This window comes from Eptesicus fuscus, chromosome 3 (genome assembly GCF_027574615.1).
Source record: "Eptesicus fuscus isolate TK198812 chromosome 3, DD_ASM_mEF_20220401, whole genome shotgun sequence".
Taxonomy (NCBI): domain Eukaryota; kingdom Metazoa; phylum Chordata; class Mammalia; order Chiroptera; family Vespertilionidae; genus Eptesicus; species Eptesicus fuscus.
The window spans coordinates 70,214,243-70,237,123 of record NC_072475.1 but is presented as its reverse complement, the minus strand read 5'-3'; the positions used below and the strand labels follow the sequence as shown (position 1 = coordinate 70,237,123).

Genomic DNA, 22,881 nt, shown 5'->3' with positions numbered 1-22,881 from the left:
GAGCATTGTATTGATGACTTTAGGAAATACAAGACCTTAAATCATGAAAAAGAGCTTAATGGGGGGAGTAGGGGAACAGCTAAATGGAAAAAGTGAAAGGTTGTATATATTTACCAGAATGAGAAAGCTCTTCATTATTTACTAACTAGTGGCCTGGTGCACAAAATTCGTGCATGGGGGGGGGGGCGGGTTGTCCCTCAGCCCAGCCTGCACCCTCTCCAATCTGGGACCCCTTGGGGGATGTCTGACCGATCGGGCCTAAACCAGCAGTTGGACATCCCTCTCACAATCCAGGAACCACTGGCTCCTAACCACTCACCTGCCTGCCTGCCTGATCACCCCTAACCACTCTGCCTGCCAGCCTGATCACCCCCAAATGCTCCCCCCCATCAGCCTGCTTGCCCTCAACTGCCCCCCTGCCGGCCTGCTCACCCCCAACTGTGCCCCCCTGCCAGCCTGCTCACTCCCAACTGCCCCCCCCGGCTGGCTTGCTCACCCCCAAGTGTCCCCCCCCACTGGCCTGCTCACCTCCAAATGCCCTCCCCTGCTGGCCTGATAGTCCCCAACTGCCCTCCCCTGCCGGCCTGATAGCCCCTAACCACCTCTGCCTCGGCTCCACCACCATGGCTTTGTCCGGAAGGATGTCTGGAAGGTCTCCTGGAAGGTCTCCCAGTCTAATTAGCATATTACTCTTTTATTAGTATAGCTGCTTCATTTATCTCCCATTATCAGGAAATGAGGCCTTTTGCAAAAATGTTTTTAGATAATTAAATCTTATCTTATTATTATTAAACACTAGAAGCCCAGTGCACGAAATTCGTGCACAGGTGGGGGGGGGTTCCTCAGCCTGGCCTGCACCCTCTCCAATCTGGGACCCCTCAGGGGATGTCCGACTGCATCTAGCAATCCAGGACCGCTGGCTCCTAACCACTCACGTGCCTGACTGCCTGATCACCCCTAACCCCTCTGCCTCCCTGATTGCCCCTAACCATGTCTGCCTGCCTGCCTGATCGCCCTTAACTGCTCCCCTGCTGGCCTGATTGCCCCTAACCACCTCTGCCTCGCCCCGCACCCGGGACCCGGACCCAGGTTTCCCTCCCTATGGCCGGCTGCAGGCACCCAGGCCCCAGGCCAGCTTTGCCTGGGCCATGGCCACAGGCGCCCGGGACCGCGGGGCAGGCGGCTTGTCCCTCTTGCAGGCCGCAGGCACTGGCACCCAGGACCATGGAGCAGGCGGCTTGTCCCTCTCCTGGGCTGCAGGCACAGGGGCAGCCACTGGTGCTCAGGACCACAGGGACCATGGGGTGTGCAGATTGTCTCTCTCCCAGGTCGCAGCCTGGCTGGTCCCCATGCCTCTCTCATGAGCTCATTTGTGCCTGGCTGGTCCCCATTCCTCTTTCCCCAGTGTTGAGTGTCTGAGCCGTTATGGCGTGATTGTGTGAGAGCGTGATGACCATTTGCATATTAGCTCTTTATCATATAGGATTCCCTCCCCCGCCCCCCCCCCCCAAAAATATTAGGGATAGAAATCCATCTGTCTGTCTACAATACACCAAACAGTTCTGCTTCTGAAACACACGGAGCCTTTGCATGCTGATTCAGGATCACTGTGAAGGACCTTGATGTGATGCGCTCACTGACAGCCTTGGGGGAGTGGTAGAGTCCTTCACCAAATAACCCCCCAATAACACCCCCTGCTGCAGCATCCTTCTCTCCTGCTGCTGTCAGTGTATCTGCTTCTGCTGATCATTCTGCTTCCCAACCTCTAATCACCAGTGTGTTAACACATGTATATCATCAAGTAGAATTGTGTCTAAATGACAATAAACAGGCTGCGAATGAGGGTTTCCCCTGCTATGGCTACAAAAAGTGCTAATGACTTTTGGGACATATGATTTGAAAGGTTTGAGGCCTTTCCCCCTACTTTTGGTTTTGTGGCTATGTGCTGGGAGCTGAGTTAGCCATACTGCTGAAAAACTGAGAGATTATATTGTTCACCTTGGAATCGAGGCTTGGCAAGGATAAGAGGTTCAACTCCCACTGGGCATGGCTTTGTTTCATGGCTGAGGATGAGCGGTTAAGGTCAAAACGTTAAGGTCAATTCTTAGAGCCTGCTTTACACAGGGGTTTTCTATTATGTAGGTAATAGAAAAAGGAGAGGGAAGGGACAAAATACATGGATGTTAGGCTAGGAGAGGGAGGAGGAGGAGGAGGTTGGGAATAGAGAGAGACCTTCTCTCATCTGAAACAGTGCATAAGCACTTTTGATCTGAAGCAGATCAAACCCACAATTTCTTTGCTTTGGGGAGCTGCAGCTTATATATATCTTATACCTACCAACAGAGAACTACAAGCAAATTCAAGTACTACTGTGAAAAAACTTCACACACACTTAATTCCACCCACGTATGGTATTTGTTGTTATTGTTCTTTTCAAAGAAAGGTGGTAGATAAACAAATCAGGGGACACCTACTGTATATGTAGCCACCCGTGGTGTTAAGATGAAGACACCTGTGGGGCGGTACCTATAAAGTTTCTATTTCATGGGAGAAAGGAACCTTAAATTTTTATTCAAAAAAGAGAAACCCCACATATTTTATGAAAGTGCTATCCATTCAAATATCTTCAAAGAGTTTTGAAAAAAGTTAAATTTTAATATACAATTCCATATATTTAGCAAAGCAAATATTTAAAAAGAAATTATAAGTATAAAAGAACTTTCTGCATTTTAGGCTTGGTCCCTCAGTTTTCTGCCAACATGGCTAAATTTATCTTGCCTGTCGTCACAAGTGGCACTGTTTTGATGTGCAAAAGAGACAGAATTAGAGCAGCTTTGAAACAGTACTCTCTGATGGCATCACCACTTTTCAAGGAGAAAAGGGTATGAGAGTAAGTAATGATAATTTGGCAATAAGAAAACTGTAGAGGGTAGTCTCCAAGTTCTATGGGTCTGACAATGACTAAGACTGATCTAAGAAATCAAGGTACTTGGTTAGTTCTGTGGAGAGGGGCCAAAATTCTCCAGGGACATGGCAGATTGACTTTACAAGGGGTTCAGCTAGACTCAGAAAAGATGCAAAAGATACTATTATTACACCCCACTCTAGGTGATGGGAAGCTGAGTTAAAAAGAGATTGGATCCCAGTTGGTATAACTCAGTGGACTGAGCTTGGTCCCATGCACCAAGAGGTCACCAGTTCAATTTTGATCAGGGTATATGCCTGGGTTGCAGACTCAATCCCCAGGAGAGGGTGTGTAGAAGGCAGCTGATCCATGTTTCCATCTCTCTTTCCCTCTCCCTTCCTTTCTTTCTAAAATCAATTAAAACGTATTAAAAAATAAAAGAGAGAGAGAGAGAGAGAGAAAGAGAGAGAGAGAGAGAGAGATTGGACACTTGTTCAAGGTTTTTCACAGCTAATAGAGGTAGGAGTCAAACCCAGGCAGTCTGGCTCCAGGGTCTGAACTCTAAAACACTATCCTACGCTGTATGAAAAGTTCTTAGTTCACAATAAGTGATCAATGTTACTAACTATTCTTTTGTTGTTGTTGTTTTGAGGGTTGGGGGCTTAGGTCAATTTTATTTACATTTTCAAGCACAGGTCTTTCCACACAGAAATTTAAAAACAACAGCAGCAACAAACTTCTATTAACACTTTGATAAAAATAATGATACTGGCTATGAAAACACTATATATCAGACTATTAATACTGAAACTAAGCCAACACTATTCCTATTTGGGAGATATTTAAGTTCCAAGTTAGGGCTGAAATCAGGTTAGGAATCAAAAGACGTTGGCTAGTGGCTTCATGAACAGGTTTCTGAGGCCCCTTTTGGGCTTCACTTTTCACTTCTCTACAGTGAAGACATGAGACTAGATCAGTGTTTCCTAAGCGCACTCCCTGGAGCTCTAGCTCTTTGCCAACAGCAGGGAACAGAAGTGGGAAGTGGATGGGTACCTTTGGCCCCCATATTCCCAACCTTCAATTCAAAATGGGGCAGTTCTGCATTTATCTAGTTCATATATTTAGGGTCTGAAGCAAATTTTATTTGGGGGAAAACAAAACAAAACAGGTTCTGCTGCAAACCAAGAAAGGGAACCTAGAAAACCTCGGATCATGTGAAATCTAAGAGCCCTGTCTGTCATCTGACTTACTTTCTTAGTTTCTAAATATGATTAACCTGGGGACTCCAAGTGGGGTTGTAGTAGTAGTTTCTGAATGTTTTCTTCTTTAAAATTTTTTTATTTGTCCTTTATTTTTTCTAGACTGGATAAAAGTAATCCAACAAGAGCTATTACCCTAATGTCTGTATTAGCAATATTGATGATTTACTTATGCAGGCCAAAGGACTTACAGCAAACTCCATGGAAAAACAATGCTTGACTTAGAAGTGACTTTATTAAAGGGGTATACTAACTCTTCTGCCTCCCCCCCAAGAAAAAGAATATAAGTTTAAAAGGACCTGTAATAACGCTGGCATTCATTAATATTTAATTGGTCTTTTTCCTGCTTTTGTCTGAATTTCTTCTTCCAAGAGCACAAAGCAATGAAATCAATATATGACTTAAATAGAAAATGCACGTGGTCCAACAGTTTAGGGCTCCTGGAGACACCATCTGGATAAAACTCCTGTATTATAAGGTGCTATGTTGTGTGAAAATGAACTGAAAGGCAGATCTCTTAAATATGAGTGGTAGTCTCCTACCAGTGGGAGCCTAGAGCTGCAGGCCCCAATATATACAAAGCATTACAGCCAGGCCTCTTTCATCTTGATGGAAAAGCACACTAATCAACTATCTCTAGACAACTGGCAAAGTGCTAGAGAGAGTTCCAGGGGATGACAGCGACTAAGCTGAAAAGTACCTATAGCTAACATTTTCCAGTTTCATACATATGTATTTCAGGAATTAAAAATGGATAAAGAATTTTAGAAAACCATCAAACACTACCTGTTTTCTGAGAGGTTAGGATTATTAGCACAAATCCAGATGTCCAAAAGTTCTTTTTCCTGATAATCAGTAGAGGGAGGCAAGACTCTCCATTTAAGGCAAAGATCTGATCATCAAAACAAAATCACACACAAGAAAGACCAGTCAGAAGTGTATCCTTTCATAGTAAGACGTCAGGTTGCATATACCAAAAGTATGAGGTATCTTTCCAGCCAAAGGCAAGTGAATCCTTGATCATATACCATTACACTTGATGGCACAACTAGTCTATGATTCTATTAGCTACCCTTGGACACTCCTAATAAATTATTATTATTATTATTATTATTATTATTATTATTGCTTAAGTTCTTTTCAATTGGATTTTTGCTTTCAGCCAAAAAATTTTAAGTAATTGATCCCTCTCTCTTCTTAAACCACATGAAGACTTCCAGTGACTTTCCTTTCCAATTTCTTTGCCTTCCTTGTCCATTTCTCCCTGGCAGTCCCTCCTTGCTTTTAGGACCAAGACACTCCATACTCTCCAGGCTATTCTTAACTTTAATCTTGAACTCCTCCCAGACACACTGCTAATGCCTCTTAGGTAAACATTTCTCTCTGCTCATCTTAGATGGAGGCAGTTTGCACAGTGGTTAAGAACCTGAACAGCTCCACCAGTTACTACGTCTATGATCTTGAACAAATTATGTCTTTGTGTTTCAGTATCATCATCTGTAAGAAGAAAATCTATTGGTACTTACCTAAAAGGTTACTGAGGGTTAACATACATAGTAATAATGATAAAAGCCAGCATTGATAGACATTATCTGTGCTGGTTAATTTTATGTCAATTTGAATGGGCCATGGGGTGCTTGGTCAAACAATTCTGAATGTGTCTGTGAGGGTGTTTTGAATGAGATTAACATTTGAATTGATAGACTGAGTAAAGCAGATTGTCCTCCCTAATGTGGGGTGGGCCTCAGCCAATCAGTTGAAGGCCTAAATAAAACAAAAAATGGCTGACCCCCTGGAGAGTAAAAAGGAACTTCTCTTTCCTGATTGTCTTGAGCTGGGACACTAGCTTTTTTCTGCCTTCAGACTCAAATTAAAACATCAGTTCTTTCTGGGTATTGAGCCTGTCAAGATTTACTCTGGAACTACATCATTGGGTCTCTTGTTTCTCAGGCCTTCAGACTTGAACTAGAATTAAATCAATGGTTCTCCTGGGTCTCCAGCTTGTTGAGTAAAGACCTTAGACTTGTTAGCCTCCATAATCATGTAAGCCAATTCTCAATAATTAATATCTATCTATCATCTATCTATCTATCTATCTATCTATCTATCTATCTATCTATCTATCTATCTATCTATCATATATATTTTTTCAGCCAGCCAGCCATTCTATTGGTTCTGTTTCTCTGGAGAATCCTATTGCACTATCCTATGCACTTAGTGAACTTTACATAAGCTAATACATTATCAGAACTGTCTGATGTAGCTATAAATACTAACCTCATGTTATGAAAAAGGAGACTGAGGCTTAGAGAAATTAAGGAATTTGCCTCATTCCATAGCTTCATAATACTAGAGATTGGATTCTAGCAGTATCTAGCACACATTAGACCAGTCAGGTCCTTAACCCAAGGCTCAAGGTTAGGGAGGTGTTCGCTTGGTTCTGTGTAACTAACTACAAAGTCTTACAAACTATGGTGTGCTTTATTTGTTTTCTTGGCTCCCTCACTGGACAGCAGACTCCTTACAGATAATAGAGTGTCTTTAATTCTCTAACTCTAGGAATAGTGACTAGAAGATATACCAGAGGAACACAATTAAGTGCTCAATGCTTCAATGATGTTATTCTCCTATCAAATAATGTCCAATGCCTCTCCATTGCTTATCAAAGTAAAAACTCATTATCTTGGCATTCGAGACCCTCTAACATATTTATTTAATTTGATATTTTTGTCTTTTATTATTTAGTCATCATTCATGTATTCAGTAGTCAATTATTAAGTACCAACTATATATTTAGCACAGTATTAGGTATTAAAAACAGAAAGATGGCTGTTTTAAAAGAAAGATAAACAATCCAATGAGCCAAAACCAGTTTGGCTCAGTGGACAGAGCGTCAGCCTGCAGACTGAAAGGTCCAATGAAAAAATGGGTAAAGGACCTAAATAGAAATTTTTTGAAAGTGGACATACAGAAGGCTAAGAGACATATGAAAACATGCTCGAAGTCACTAATCATCCGAGAGATGCAAATCAAAACAACAATGCGGTACCATCTCACACCTGTCAGAATGGCTATCATCAACAAATCAACAAACTACAAGTGCTGGAGAGGATGCAGAGAAAAAGGAACCCTGGTGCACTGCTGGTGGGAATGCAGACTGGTGCAGACTTTGTGGAAAACAGTATGGAGTTTCCTCAAAAAGTTAAAAATGGAACTCCCATTTGACCCAGTAATCCCACTTCTAGGAATATATCCCAAGAAAACAGAAACACCAATCAGAAAGGATATATGCACCCTATGTTCACAGCAACACAATTTACAATAGCTTAGATTTGGAAACAGCCTAAGTGCCCATCAGCAGATGAGTGGATTAGAAGACTGTGGTACATCTACACAATGGAATACTACGCTGCTGTAAAAAAGAAAGAACTCTTACAATTCACAACAGCATGGAGAGACATGGAGAGCATTATGCTAAGTGAAATAAGCCAGTCAGAGAAAGATAAATATCACATGATCTCACTCATTTGTGGAATATAATGAACAGCAAAAACTAATGAACAAAAATAGATCCAGAGACATAGAAGCATCGAACAAACAGTCAAACCTCAAAGGCAAGGCAGAGGAGAGTGGGAGGTGGTAAGAGATCAACCAAAGGACTTGTATGCATGCATATAAACATAACCCATGGACACAGACAGTAGGGGGGTTAGGGCATGTGCTGGGCGGGGGCGGGCAGTGGTAGTGGTGGGAATGGCCAGGGAGAGGTCAATGGGGGAAAAAAAGGACATATGTAATACTTTTAAGCACTAAAGAATTAAAAAAAAGAAAGATGGCTGTTTATATCATTCCACCCCTAAGTTTTTAGCTGAATGTATATCTGATATTAACACATATCTCCTGCTACTTCTCTGCCTATCAAAATTCTATTTTAAAGATTATGGCAAAGGCTACCTCTGTCATGAAGCCTTGCCTCAACTTCCTCTTTTTTTGAACCCTCATAGAACTTTGTGCCTCTGTTCTATCATTTATCTGAATTTCATCTCTATTATAATTATTTTCATGCTTATCTTGACCTTTCTCCTAGACTCTAACCTCACTGCATATAAAAATCAGGTTTTACCCACCACCTTTGTCTCCTTCACGCACCATTAAAGGCACAATGACTTGCATATTTAAAAACTCACTAAATGATTGCTAATTTGAATGGAATTCAACACTCACCACACTGAATGATGAATGGGATGGCCATGGCTTGTCTTCTTTGATGCTGAATAGACTCTAAAGACCTCTCTGTGTCTTTGTTATTCTGGTATCCAAATTCATTCCAAAACAATGTTAGGTTTCTATTACCTAAAAACAAAACAAAACAGCAAAAGAGTAATAAAAGATAATCAACAAGATTAGATGATAAGCAAAGAAAAGTTTAGATGTAAACACATGTATGTACAATATGATCTCAGCTATGTAAAAACCAATACACAGAAATAAGATGTTAAAGTATTATTGTTGGTTTTCTCTGAGTATGGGTGAAATTTGTTTTCTGCTTTATACTTTCTTACATTTTCCAACCTGTATATAATATGCAATAACTTTATAATAAAACCAAACACAATAGCAGTATATACATATATATACACATAAATATATATGTATATATGTACATATATATAGAGAGATAGATATAGATATATATCTATATCTATCTATATCTATCTATATCTATATCTATATCTATATCTATATCTCTATATATATATATATATTTGCAATGAAATACATTGACATTTAAAACTTTTTTCTTAAGTACTCCCAGGAGGGATGGCACTGAATAAACTTAAAGGCAACCCTTAAGACTATTTATACAGATATTTATGATCTTGTCTCACAGCCAGAGTTTATCTTTATTTTGTCTCTGCCTCCCTTTTCTACCAATCTTTATTGTTTATGCTTTAACCTCACGCCAGATTCTCTACTCCTTCCTTGCTTAGAAACAGCACTTGTCATGAAGGACCATCCAGCAATTGCACTGATAGGAATCTTCCCTACAAACATACACAACAATGGCCATGTACATATTAGAGCACTATTTGAACAGAAAAAAAGGGGGGGGGGAGGGAACATCATGAAAGACTAGAATACAGAATGAGTAAATTCCATTTCCAAACAAGGAAACCTTTAAAACAGGGAGTTAAAGCTAAATGTATTACTTCATCAAGACATCAGAGACAGAGTTTTAATTTTATTTAAAAAATGTAAAACAGCCTACCTAGTATAGTCAATTATTGTGATTTATAAAAAGCATCTTATATAATAAAAGACTAATATACAAATTGTCCCCATGGGCGGGAGTTCGAACTATCGGGAGTCAGACATGCGCTGACCACCAGGGGGTGGTGTGGAATGAAGGAAGGCCCCAGCCGGCAGCCGGCAGCTGCTAGGGACCCTACCCATGCACGTATTTCATGCACTGGGCCTCTAGTATACATATAAAACTTTGGTGGATATTTCTTTTCCTGAAAGGAAACAAGATGTTTTAATAAGGAAAACCACTGGAGAGAGAGAGAGAGAGATTGAGAGGAAGACAGGGGAAGATACTTTTACTTTCCATTTTTTACTTTCTAAACACTCAATACTTTTATATGTGCACTTATTACTTTAAAAATACACTTTTTAAAAAGAATTTTTGTGTACCATTCTGTCCAATCTGACCACTAACCACATGTGACTACTGAGCACTTGACATGTGACAGATATAGAACACTTCATCAATTTCAAAGTTCAAAATGAGGCTCTAAAATATAAACCTTTGAATTAAAATGCATGAAATAGGACTGGCCATATATCACATGACTGTGTAATTCATGCAAAATACAAGTAAGCATCCTTACACCTTACTAATCCTGTTAAAATTTAGATTCAGAATGTTTTGTGCCTGGAAGACCAGATCCTTCAAAAGAGACTTTACAACTGGGCCGGGCTGAAAGCTGCCCTCACAAATTCCCAGGTTCCCATTGTCTCTGCACAAAATCCCTAACATCTCTCTACTCATTTATCCCTTTAGATTCTGCTTCTTGGGTTTTTCTCAATTAAGACTTTCATATTTTTGCTCTTTGCTCAGCATTTGGTCTTGGCCCAGCCCTGACTCCATTTCTGTGCTGCACGCCAAATCCTGATATAGTTTTTGGTGTCTGGACTGGGCTCGTGAAGACTTTTCCTCTGATTTCCACAAGATCTACTCAGTTAAGGTGAGAGGAGTTGTAGTTTAAAGTAAGGTGGCTTCCAGTGCTGTCTCTGGCACACATTACGGGTATAATTGTGGAAAGCCACTAAAATTTCTTAATCATAAAGTATTTCCAATAACCTGCCCAACAGGCTTATCAAAAAGAATAAGTGTGAAGGCACATTTAAAACTATAGAACCCTGCAGACATTTAAGTTGCTTTTGAGTTGCATTTATCTTCTCTCTAAATGTTACTTCCTGCAGAAGACTGTGCCTTTCAAAGGAGGAGCTGTGCTTTAAAACGTTGCATGCCCTTAGCACACAGCTCAGCATCCGGTACCTAAGAAACCCTCAAAAACTACTGCTGCTAGTCTTGACAAAATACCTCATTAATGTGTTCTGTGGGATAAAACGAAGGTGAAATACTATCTTTCCCTGAAAACATTAACTAAACACAGTTAACACAACACAGCTACATTTGAAAACGCATATCAACTGTGAACCCTGACACAAACATTTAAGAGTGATAAAACTACTAGGATGTTAGAAACATAAACACACACTCCTCGAGGGTAGAGTGATACCTTCTCTGTGATCACACCACTCTTACAGCACTAACACCCATCTCATTTCAGTTTGCTTTGTGCCTATTTCCCCCTTTGGATAGTGAAATCCTTGAAGACAGTGGTGAAGTTCAGGATCTTGTTTTCAGTAGCTGACACACAGAGCTTAATGTTTACTTACAGGATTAAATAATACTAAAGAATTGCAGGCTAGCCAGACCGGCGTGGCTCAATGGTTGAGCATCGACCTATGAATCAGGAGGTCACGGTTCGATTCCCGGTCAGGGCACATACCCGGGGTGTGGGCTCAATCCCCTGTGCGGGGTGTACGGATCAATGATTCTCTCTCATCATTGATGTTTCTATCTCTCTCTCCTCTCCCTTCCTCTCTGAAATCAATAAAAATATATTTAAAAAAAAAAAAAAGAATTGCAGGCTATCAAAGGCACAAATAGAACATTCACTATACCAAACACCTACTGACCAGAACTGATGGAAGATATGCTATTCAAGGCAACAACCAGGGCAAAGAAAGTTTTTAAACTCAAAATCAGAAATGGGTTTTTCTAATTGCCAATGAAACCTTGGCTTTTTCTCTTCAGATAGAAGCTAGTCCAACATGTACAACTTATGATGTTATTAAAACCAATTTCCATGGAGTGGACCCTGAAGACTAGGTAGATGCTTCAGCAAGCAGATAAGCCAGATGTCCAGAGGGAAGGCAGTGGGAGAAAACATATCATGTCAGTTTCTACTTTCACGTGTTACTCAGAATGTAGAAAAAAAAAATCCTCCTTGAGAAAATAAGTTCCTCCCATACAAGGGAACTCATTAGACTATAAACAGATTTATTTTATTTTTTTCCAGAAACTTGCACATCAGGAGAGAGTTGGATGATATAATCAAGGGGCTGAAAGAGAAAAACACGCCAACCCAGCATACTTAATCTGAAAAAGCTCTCCTTCAGAAAATGGAGAAATAAAGAATTTCCCAAACAAACAAGAGCTCAGGGAGTTCACTAGATCTGCCTTACAAGAAATGTTAAAGAGAGTTCTCCAAACTGAAATGAAAGGACAATAATTAGTAACCCGAAGACCTAAATATATGAAACTCACTGATAAAGGTTAAGTATATAGTCAAAATCAAAATATTCTAATATTATAATGGTGGTGTATAAATCGCTTAACTCTAATGTAAAAGTTAAAAGATACAAGTATTAAAATATGTATAGCTGATACAAAATTCCAGGGCAGGAGGAATAGGGAAACTGAGACAGGAAAGGTAAAACAAGGGCCAATAGTGTGAGTAATTTGCAACCAGCTTGTAACTAACAAACCATTATCTTCCCCAGCCAAGTACACAGAACAAATGGTTAAAAAACCTCCCTAATGAGAGAATATAGAAAGGGGGGTAGGGGGAAGGGAAACAAGGGCAATTTTACCCACAGAAAAGCCAGCAGTCTCAAGGCTTGGCAAAATATAGTTGTCAGGTGCTTCTCATGATTTCTGGAAATGCCACAATGAAGTAAAAAAAGAGGACCTTGAGAATTAATTTGTATCAAAGTATTTGGCAGAGGAATTTTGAGACCTATATATAGGAGGGTATATAATGCCTTGGACCCACTCCCAATGTGCTCATTGATTAGCTAGAGCCTGTCTGTGTTCATAAGGCAGATGTACAGATTTGCTTGCTTTGCTTTTTTCAATAAAGGTGCATGCTTTAATAAATTGGCTTTTCACAATGCAGTCAGGGTCTTGTATAAATTCATTTATATGAGAAGACAAGGATCGAGGTTGGGGACAGCCCTCTCCCACTGACTCAGGGGGTTGTCCTGTATAGTAACACCTTTCATCTGGAAGTCCATTAAGAGCAAAAAAGTGAAATTTCAAAACGTGATTTTTAAAAATATATCTTAAATATTTACACCCACTATTAAGTTATGTAGATAATCCAAAATTTATTAATTCCAAAACTATATTATTTCAACATCCTCAAGGTATTCTGATTTAAAAATCTGTAAAAAAAAAAATGCTACAAACACACAAGTAATATTTAAAATTATAAAAGAATACATATCTCGAGACTTTCGTTGAGATAAACAAGCTTGTTAAATTAATGGAATAATCAGGGATTAAGGTACACAGAATTAAAGTCCTAATTCCTAGAATAAGTATCTGAGAAAACTGAAAATTTAATTTACTGCTAACTATATATGGAGTATTTAATTCAGAAGACTTCTGTTTAATTTCATCTGATTAATTTTTTAGGAGCCTCTTAAAACCAGGAAAATATAATATAAAATGCTGCAATAACTTACTGAAAATTTGTCAAAACCAGTAACTAAAAGAGCAGTTTACACAGATTTTGCCTCTGAAAAACAGGAGAAATGTAACACCTTCTGAGATGTCAGCTTCATATCTGTTCATAGAATGCACAATGACATCCAAGAAAGCAATTACCCAAAAGGAGAAGTAATAAAATTCAGTAATAAACTGCTAAAGCAAAGCTCTGATGGTTTAAATAAAAATAAGAAATCCCAAATAGTTTATGAAATCAAAGCACCAGGAAAATGATAAACTAGAGAAGGTATTTAAATCAGGTTCCTGCCTTCAGGTAGTTCTGCCTCTAAACAAATTATTATCTTCTATTTTTAAAGATCTCCTGAGATAGAAATTGCATACCACTCTCAAGGGACTATAAATCAGGTCTCCTCCTGTGTTGAATATCATCCTGTTACTACTCTCTCTTTTTTTTTTAAACCAAGCTCTGGTCAGTTTTATTAAAGAAAAATGTTGCATGATTTACTTTTCACCAGTCTGTTTTGGCATGCTTCTAATGATACCAGAATCACCTGGGTCAATGACAGTTGGTGAGCATACTCTGTAGTCTTTTCCAATTCAATATCATTGCCACTGTAGAGACGGACACCAGGCTTGGCCAACATGGCATAGCACTCTATTTCAAATTTCCTCAAGGCTGGACAGTTGTTGGTAAGGATGACCAGTTTTGCTTTGCCTTGTCTGATCATCTTCAGAGTCTCCTTGTACCCCCGGCATGTACTATCCGGTTTTCGTAACAAGTTGGAGCCTAGAGTTGATCAACTCAGCAACTTTTTCACCTTCATTTTCACCTTCACATCCTTAGGTGCAGGATGGCCCCCAAACAGGAGCAGCTGCCAAGATGGCTAGGGGTCAAGAAAGGAAGACTACTCTCTCATTTTTAGATAAACCAGCCATTCCACCCTTCCTAAGCTGATCCATGGTGTGATCATTTGTCATCTATATTCTCAATAGAATTTCTGGGATAGGAATGGCAAACTGGTTCCAAGTGATATGCCCATTCTGATCAGTTGGCTGTGATGCCTGTAGGATCAAGAGGCCAATCGCTGTCATGTCGGCTCAGAGTCTACGGTGCATGTGAGATGAGAGAGGACCTAGACAATCACTTCCCAAAGGGCTCTATTTGAATTGAAGGAAAGCAAGGCAAAATGTCTTCAGTGGTGAAGGTGCTTATGGCCCCATGCCTTCTCTTGGCTCCAGCTTGTGGCAGAGTGGAGTGGGCCAGTCTCACTTAGGGGTACAGTCAATGGCAGAAGTAAGTGGCAGCTGCAGTCAGAACGTCTTCACTTCTCCACTCTACTGTGAGCACAGTATGCTCCACAGCAAAACTCCAGGAATCTGCTGAGTTGCTCCAACTTGCTCTAGGCAGCAACTTCATTACTTTACCTGGCAATGTAGCATCATTTTCTCATTCCATATCAGTGGTTTCCCATGCGGATCTCCTTAAGCTGCAAAATAATTTCAGAACCACCATCCCTGACTTGAGAAAATGCATGATGACAAAAAAGTAAGCTATGAATTTAATAACGTGCTTATGAGATTTTGCATTTTACTACCCACAACTACATCTGTACATGTTTGAAAAATGGTAGCATATTTATGTATAAGGCATAATGCCATTTTAGACAAGAACTGGTAGACCAGGATTCAAGAACTTCTAGTCATACTCTAGGTCCCCTAGGGCTTCCTGACTCCCAGAACCACATTCTTCTGTGCACTGAAGACTAGAAGGGAGAGGGTCAGAGGCCTCATGATGACAAACCTTCAAAAACAAAACTAAGGAGCCCTAGCTGGTGTGGCTCAGTTAGTTGGGCATCGTTCTATGCACCAAAAGGTTGCCGGTTCAGTTCCTGGTCAGGGCACATGCCCAGGTTGCAGGGCTCGATCCCCAATAGAGGGTATGTAGGAGTCGGCTGGTCAGTATTTCCCTCTCATATCGATGTTTCTCTCTCCCTTCTTCTCTCTCTAAAAATCAATAAAAATATTTGGCCCTAGTCAGTTTGTCTCAGTGGATAGAGCATTAGCCTTGGACTGAAGGGTCCTGGGTTGGATTCCAGTCAAGGGCATGTATCTAGATTAAGGGCACATACCTCAGTTGCAGGCCTGATCCCTGGCCCAGGTCCCTCTCTCACATAGATGTTTCTCTCACTCTGCCTCACCCCCTCCCCTCTACTCTCTGTAAAAATCAATGGAAAAATATCCTCAGGTGAGGATTAACAAAAATTAAAAATCAATAAAAATATTTAATAATTAAAAAAAAAAAAGGAAAGAGGCCTCTTCTGAGTCTCCCCTCAGGAAGAAATAACTTACTTTCTCTTTTTAGGCTGTAATTTTATTTAGTCATTGTCACTGTTGTCCTTTGGATACACTCCAGTTTTCCTAATTCTGTCTACAATGTGGAAATCAAAATTAGATAATCTAATCTAAAGCATATTCACAGACTGTTCTGTGTTATTGTGGGCAATCACCTCATCAACTACCTATGTCTCCCCAATTCCTGGGTTAGCACAGTTTCTCTATCTACCAGGACTCTCCTAAATTTACTCAGACACATACATATACATATACATAGCCCACTGACTGACTCAATGTTCTTAAGAATCAAAGATTTTGTTGCTATTGTTAATACAACTTATATTTAATCTTTATTGCACTGTTTTAAATTCAGTCTTTTTTGCTTAAGGTAGACATAAGCAGACTAAGAGAGATTTCTGAGGTCTTGCTTCTCATATGGCAGGGAAAAGTCAAACCAAGAATAAAAGTGTATTCTCTATTCTATTCCATTGATCTATATGTCTGTTCTTGTGCCAGTTCCAGGCTGTTTTGAGAACAGTGGCTTTGTAATACAGCTTGATATCTGGTATTGAGATCCCACCTACTTTGTTCTTCTTTCTCACGATTGCTGCAGCTATCCGGGGTCTTTTCTTATTCCAAATGAATTTTTGGAAAGTTCCTTCTAGGTCTGTGAAATATGCCATTGGTATTTTAATGGGGAGTGTATTGAATCTATAGATTGCTTTGGGTAGTATGGACATTTTGATGATGTTGATTCTACCAATACATGAACACGGTATGTTCTTCCATCTGTTTATGTCTTCCTCTATCTCTTTTTTCAGCGTCCTGTAGTTTTCTGTGTATAGGTCTTTTACCTCCTTAGTTAAGTATATTCCTAGGTATCTTAATTTTTTTTGGTGCAATGGTAAATGGGATTGCTTTTTAGTCTCTCTTTCTGTAAGTTCATTATTGGTGTATAGATATGCCAAAGATTTCTTGGCATTAATTTTGTATCCTACTACATTGCCGAATTCATTTATTAAGTCTAATAATTTTTTGATGGAGGTTTTAGGGTTTTCTATGTACAGTATCATGTCATCTGAGAATAAGGACAGTTTTACTTCTTCTTTTCCAATTTGGATGCCTTTTATTTCTTCTTCTTGTCTGATCGCAATGGCTAGTATTTCCAGTACTATGTCAAACAGGAGTGGTAAGAGTGGGCATCCCTGTATTGTTCCTGTTCTTAAGGGAAATGGTTTTAGTTTTTGCCCATTGAGTATGATGTTGGCTGTGGGTTTGTCATATATGGCTTTTATTATGTTGATGTATGATCCTTCTATTCCCACCTTGCTGAGAGTTTTTATCAAAAAAGGGTGTTGGATTTTGTCAAATGCTTTTTCTGCATCAATTGATTTGACTATGTGATTTTTATCTCTCAATTTGTTTATGTGATGTATCACGTTTATTGATTTGCGGATATTGTACCATTCTTGCATCCCTGGGATAAATCCTACTTGGTCATGGTATATTTCATGATCTTTTTGATGTACTGCTGGATCCGATTTGCTAGAATTTTGTTGAAGATTTTGGCATCTATGTTCATGAGGGATAATGGCCTGTAATTCTCTTTCATTGTGTTGTCTTTATCTGGTTTTGGTATTAGGGTGATGCTGGATTCATAGAATGAGCTTGGAAGTGTTTCTTCCTCTTGAATTTTTTGGAATAGTCTGAGGAGGATAGGTTTTAGTTCTTCCTTGAATGTTTGGTAAACTATGCTCAATTAATATTTGACAAAGGAGGCATGAACAGTCTCTTCCATAAATGGTGTTGGGAAAATTGACAGATACATGCAAAAAATGAAACTAGACCACCAACTTACACCATACACAAAAATAAACTCAAAATGGACAAAGGACTTAAACATAAGACGGGAAACCATAAAAATACTAGAGGAATCCATAGGCAGCAAAATCTCAGACATATGCCGAAGCAATTTCTTCACTGATACTGCTCCTAGGGCAATGGAAACTAAAGAGAAAATAAACAAATGGGACTACATCAGAATAAAAAGCTTTTGCACAGCAAAGGAAACCATCAACAAAACAACAAGAAAGCCCACTGCATGGGAAAACATATTTGCCAATGTTATCACCAATAAGGGTTTAATATCCAACATTTATAGGGAACACATACAACTTAACAAAAGGAAGATAAATAACCCAATCAAAAAATGGGCAAAGGACCTAAATACTAGATACTTTTCAAAAGAAGACAGAAGGAAGGCCAAGAGACATATGAAAACATGCTCAAAGTCACTAATCATCCGAGAGATGCAAATCAAAATGACAATGCAGTACCATCTCACACCTGTCAGAATGGCTATCATCAACAAGTCAACAAATGACAAGTGCTGGTGAGGATTCAGAGAAAAAGGAACCCTTGTGCACTGCTGGTGGGAATGGAGACTGGTGCAGCCACTTTGGAGAACAGTATGGAGTTTCCTCAAAAAACTAAAAATGGAACTCCCATTTGACCCAGTGATCCCACTTCTAGGAATATATCCCAAGAAACTAGAAACACTAATTAGAAAGGACATATGCACACTTATGTTCATAGCAGCACAATTCACCATAGCTAAGATTTGGAAACAGCCTAAGTGTCCATCAGCAGATGAGTGGATCAAAAAACTGTGGTACATCTACACAATGGAATACTATGCTGCTGTAAAAAAGAAGGAGTTCTTACCATTTGCAACTGCATGGATAGAACTAGAGAGCATTATGCTAAGTGAAATAAGCCAATCAGAGAAAGATAAATATCACATGATCTCACTCATTTATGGAATATAATGAACAACAGAAACTGATGAACAAAAACAGATCCAGAGACAGAGAAACATTGATCAGACTGTCAAACCTTAACAGGAAGGTAGGGGAGGGTGGGGGTAAGTGGGATAGATCAACCAAAGGACTTGTATGCATGCATATAAGCCTAACCAATGGACACAGACAACAGGGGAGTGAGGGCATGAGTGGGGGGGAATGGGAGGGTAATGTGGGGATAAGGACACATATGTAATACCTTAATCAATAAAGAAATTTAAAAAAAAGAATAAAAGTGTATTTAATTCAAGACAAAAGAAGTGCACTAGGATTTTTAGTATTTTATTTGCAATATAAATGAGTGAGGTCCTCTGAGGTATTTTAGCAAGAAACTTCATTGTAGATATAAAAATGTCATTATCATGGTAATAATACAAGTGCAGTCAGAAAGAAAAGAAAGCTTAAGTTCTATCAATAGTGCTAATTTCAATTACTAGGTGATAGCACTGTAAATGGATAAAATCTAAGACTGTGAGTTTTTAAAAGAGAAGTCACTCCAGTGAACTCCTGAACCATCCTGCTGTTTGCAGGGAGGTGGCATAAGTAACAATATTAAACACAGTACATAGTTATGCCATATAAATCAGTTAGGCAAAATATCTTCATCGTTTTTAATATTTTGTTTTTATCTCCAATTCCTCTCACAGAAAGCTTTTATCCAATGCAAATTGTTGAGCATATAGAGTTCTACTGTTGCTTCTGTCAAATAGTAAAATCACCGGTGGATGTGGATAACCAAATGGGAGATGAAAGTAAGTTTTTCTTTATAGAAATATTAGAGTTAACAAATGATGAAATAAGATAGAAACAGAATATAAGGTTATAGAACTCTTAAAGGATCTGAGTATTCATCATTAACTGTTCATATATTTATAAGAGAGACAATCAAACAATATATGCCTCCCCATGGAAAAACGTGATACTACCTATGAAGCATCTTAAAAAAAAAAAAAAAAAAACAGCCCTGGTTAGTGTTCTCAATGGTTAGAACATCAGCCTGAACACCAAAGGACCCCTGTGGAGGCATGTAGGAGGCAACCTATCAATGGGTCTCTCTCACATCAATGTTTCTCTCTCCCTCACTCTCTCTCCCTGCTCCCTCTCTTCTTTCCACTCTCTCTAAAAATCAATGGAAAAAATATCCTTGGGTGAGAATTAACATCAACAACAAACACACACACACATCTGAATTTGATCAAGCTGCTGTATTCTACAAATGTACAAAAAATAAATAGAATGGAAGAATCTGTTAAACTACAACCCATAATGCACTGAGTAAAATTTAGACTGTAAAAACTACAAGTCAACCAACCCAGTTTTTCCTACAAATAAATTACAAGGAAAAACAAAAAAAAAAAAAAAAAAAAAGAAAGGGAAATATGGGGATGGGTAAGACTGGCTATAAATTATATTATGACAACAAATAACGAGAAATGTAAACAATAAACTGGATATTTATGACATTAAGGAAGTATTAATTTTTAGGTGTAATATTTATACCATGGTTATGTTTTTAAAGTGTTTTTTCTTCTAGAAATACATGCTAAAATTCATATAGGTATAGTTATATAGTGTCTGGAATTTTCTTAATAATCCAGTTGTGGGGGAACAGGTTGGGAATATGGATGAAAACAAGTGCTCAGGGCTTGATAATTGTTGCGATTGAAAGATGATTTTACAGGTTTCATTATAATGTTCTCTTTAATTCTGTCTAATCTTGCAGTTTCCCACATATGTGAGTTTGCTAGGGCTGCATAACAAATTACCACAGACTGGGTGGCTTAAACAACAGAAATTTAATTATTCACAGTTCTGAAGATTGGAAGTCTAAGATCAAGGTGTCTGCAGGTTTGCTTTCTTGTGAGGCCTCTCTCCTTGGCTTGTAGGTGGCCACCTTTTTGCTCACATGGCCTCTTCTCTGTGTACACCCACTGCTGGTGTCTCTTTTTGTCTCCAAATTTCCTCTTATAAGAACACCAGTCAAGTCGAACCAGTCACCGGTTTGGCTCAGTGGATAGAGCATCGGCCTGCGGACTCAAGGGTCCCGGGTTCGATTCCGGTCAAGGGCATGTACCTTGGTTGTGAGCACATCCCCAATGGGGGGTGTGCAAGAGGCAGCTGATCGATGTTTCTCTCTCATCAATGTTTCTAACTCTCTATCCCTCTCTCTTCCTCTCTGTAAAAAATCAATAAAATAAAAAAAGAAATAAAAAAAAAGAACACCAGTCAAGTTGCATTGGGCCCACTCTAATGGTCTCATGTAAACTTGATTACCTCTTTTAAGGTCCTATCTCCAATTTATATGAATTTAAAACATATAAATTCAGGAAAGACACAATTTAGCCCATAACACCATAATGAAATATTTAAAAATAAAACAAAATATATTAAATATACAATATTTTAAAAATAAAGTAGAATATATAAAATACATAATAAATACGAATTGTTTTTTGGCCTATATCTTCATGTAAACTTGTCTCACAGTCTCTCTCACCTTTTAATATTTTACATAGGCCTTCTCCTTTAGTGTATATCCCTAGCAGAAATGTTGTATTTCAATATTTTTGTAGTGGCTTTCTAAGATCTCAGATGCTAAAGTACAATCATAAGGTAAACTAAATTTTGTTGTGAGCAGCTAGCTATATCTAGCTACTAGAGTTTATGACCCACAAATTTATGTTAAAACCTAGTTTTCAATGTGATGGTATTTGAAAGTGGGGCCTTTGAGAGGTAATTTAGTCAAGAGGGTGAAGCCCTCATGAATGGGATTGGTACCTTATAAGGAGGCCAGAGAGCTAGCTCACTCTTTCCACAATAGAAGGATACAACAATGTATCAGCCATCTGTAAACCAAAGGAGAGTCTCAGCAGGACCCAACCGTGGTTGCACCCTGATCTTGGACTTCCAGCCTCCAGAACTATGAGAAATAAATTTATGTTGTTCATAAACCACTAGTTTATAGTATTTTATTATAGCAACCCAAGCTAAAACATAAAGTATTATCTATTTTTAAAGAAACTATTCATCTAGCTAATATTATATTTCACGTGTATAAAATTATACACAAACTGAGAAATTGATGAGTTAGGTGACAGCATAATTAGGAAAATTTTGTAACTGGTTAACTGTCCTCACCGAGTGTCCCATTTCCACCTCAGTGGAATTCATCAATGGAAAGCTAAGTGCTTGCTGGATTTAAATGAAATCATAGAGAAAATAGTGGCCAAATTTAACACTGCTGGAAAACTAGCGTGTTAGTTAGACGTCAACATTAATTCCTCAAAAGGTCCTGACGACCTGAAAGGACGGGCCCAATAAGGTGATAAAACTTAGTAAGAATATAAATGTATGATTCTACACTAGGGTCCAAAAGCATTAATGGAAACATATAAGTATGGCTCAGAAGAATACACATTACAAATTTTGTTAAGAATTTAAATTGGGGGTGGGTGGGAAGAAGTGGGTCCTAATATAAGATGACAGGAGAAGATTTGATTTTGGGTGGTGGACACACAGTGCAATATACAGATCTTGTAACATAGAAACCCACACCTGAAACCTATATGTTCATGTTGATCAATGTCACCCCAACCAATTTAGTAAAAAAAAAAAAAAAGAATTTAAATTGTTTAATAAAGATGCTGAGGGTCAATAATGTATTGATTGAGTTACTACATTAGGCGGTATCAACAGAATTACAACTTCTTATAAAAAAGAGATGATCATCCCATTTTATTCAATGTTTTTCAGGTTTCATCTGAAATTTTTGTTTCTAGGTGATACACTTTATAAAGTATAACGTTAAAATGGTGAATATGTCAAATGCCATGTTAAATGAAGAAGAGCAATAAAATTAGAAATATTAGAATAAAACAAGGCTGGAGAGAGATAGAAAGCTTGTCTTTAAATATGTGGAGGGCTGTCATGTAAAAAGGCTTTAGGCCAATCATTCATGATCCCAAGAAGGAGAATTAAGTTGGCCTGGCTAACTTTAGGAAATGTCACTTCTTCAGCGATTATGAGCCAATCACTGACTTCCTCAGCACTCATTCTCTCTGTTGCACACCAATCCTATTTCTAATTGTCAAATCATATTAGCTCTGTGGGATTGTAAATTCCCAGAAAGGTGGACCAGGTCTGATTTGTTAGTCCTATAACACCCAGTGCCTAGCACAGGTGAATGAATGAAAGAATACATGAGAAACAGATTTGACTTGAATATGAAAATGTTTTGTTTTGGTTAATCTTCACCTGAGGATATTTTTACCATTGACTTTTCCAAGAGAGTGGAAGGGAGGGATGGGGAGAGACAGAGAGAGATAGAAACATCAATGAGAGAGAGCCACATTGACTGGTTGCCTTCCACATGCACCCTGACCTAGGTATGTGCTCCCAACCCAGGTACATGCCTTCTTGACCAGGAATCAAACCGGT

The 22,881-nt window shown here is 38.8% G+C and overlaps 1 protein-coding gene across 1 annotated transcript in view; it reads right to left on the bottom strand.

The window, feature by feature from the left end:
• The window catches only part of MORC1 (MORC family CW-type zinc finger 1), a 161,737-nt gene that overhangs the window by 66,121 nt on the left and 72,735 nt on the right, over positions 1-22,881 (bottom strand). Inside the window, exons 15-16 of the mRNA XM_054712093.1 lie at positions 8,389-8,517; positions 4,951-5,056 (exon numbers count right to left, since the gene is read on the bottom strand). Of these exons, the coding sequence (XP_054568068.1) occupies positions 4,951-5,056; positions 8,389-8,517 (235 nt within the window). The remainder of the gene's footprint in view (positions 1-4,950; positions 5,057-8,388; positions 8,518-22,881) is intronic.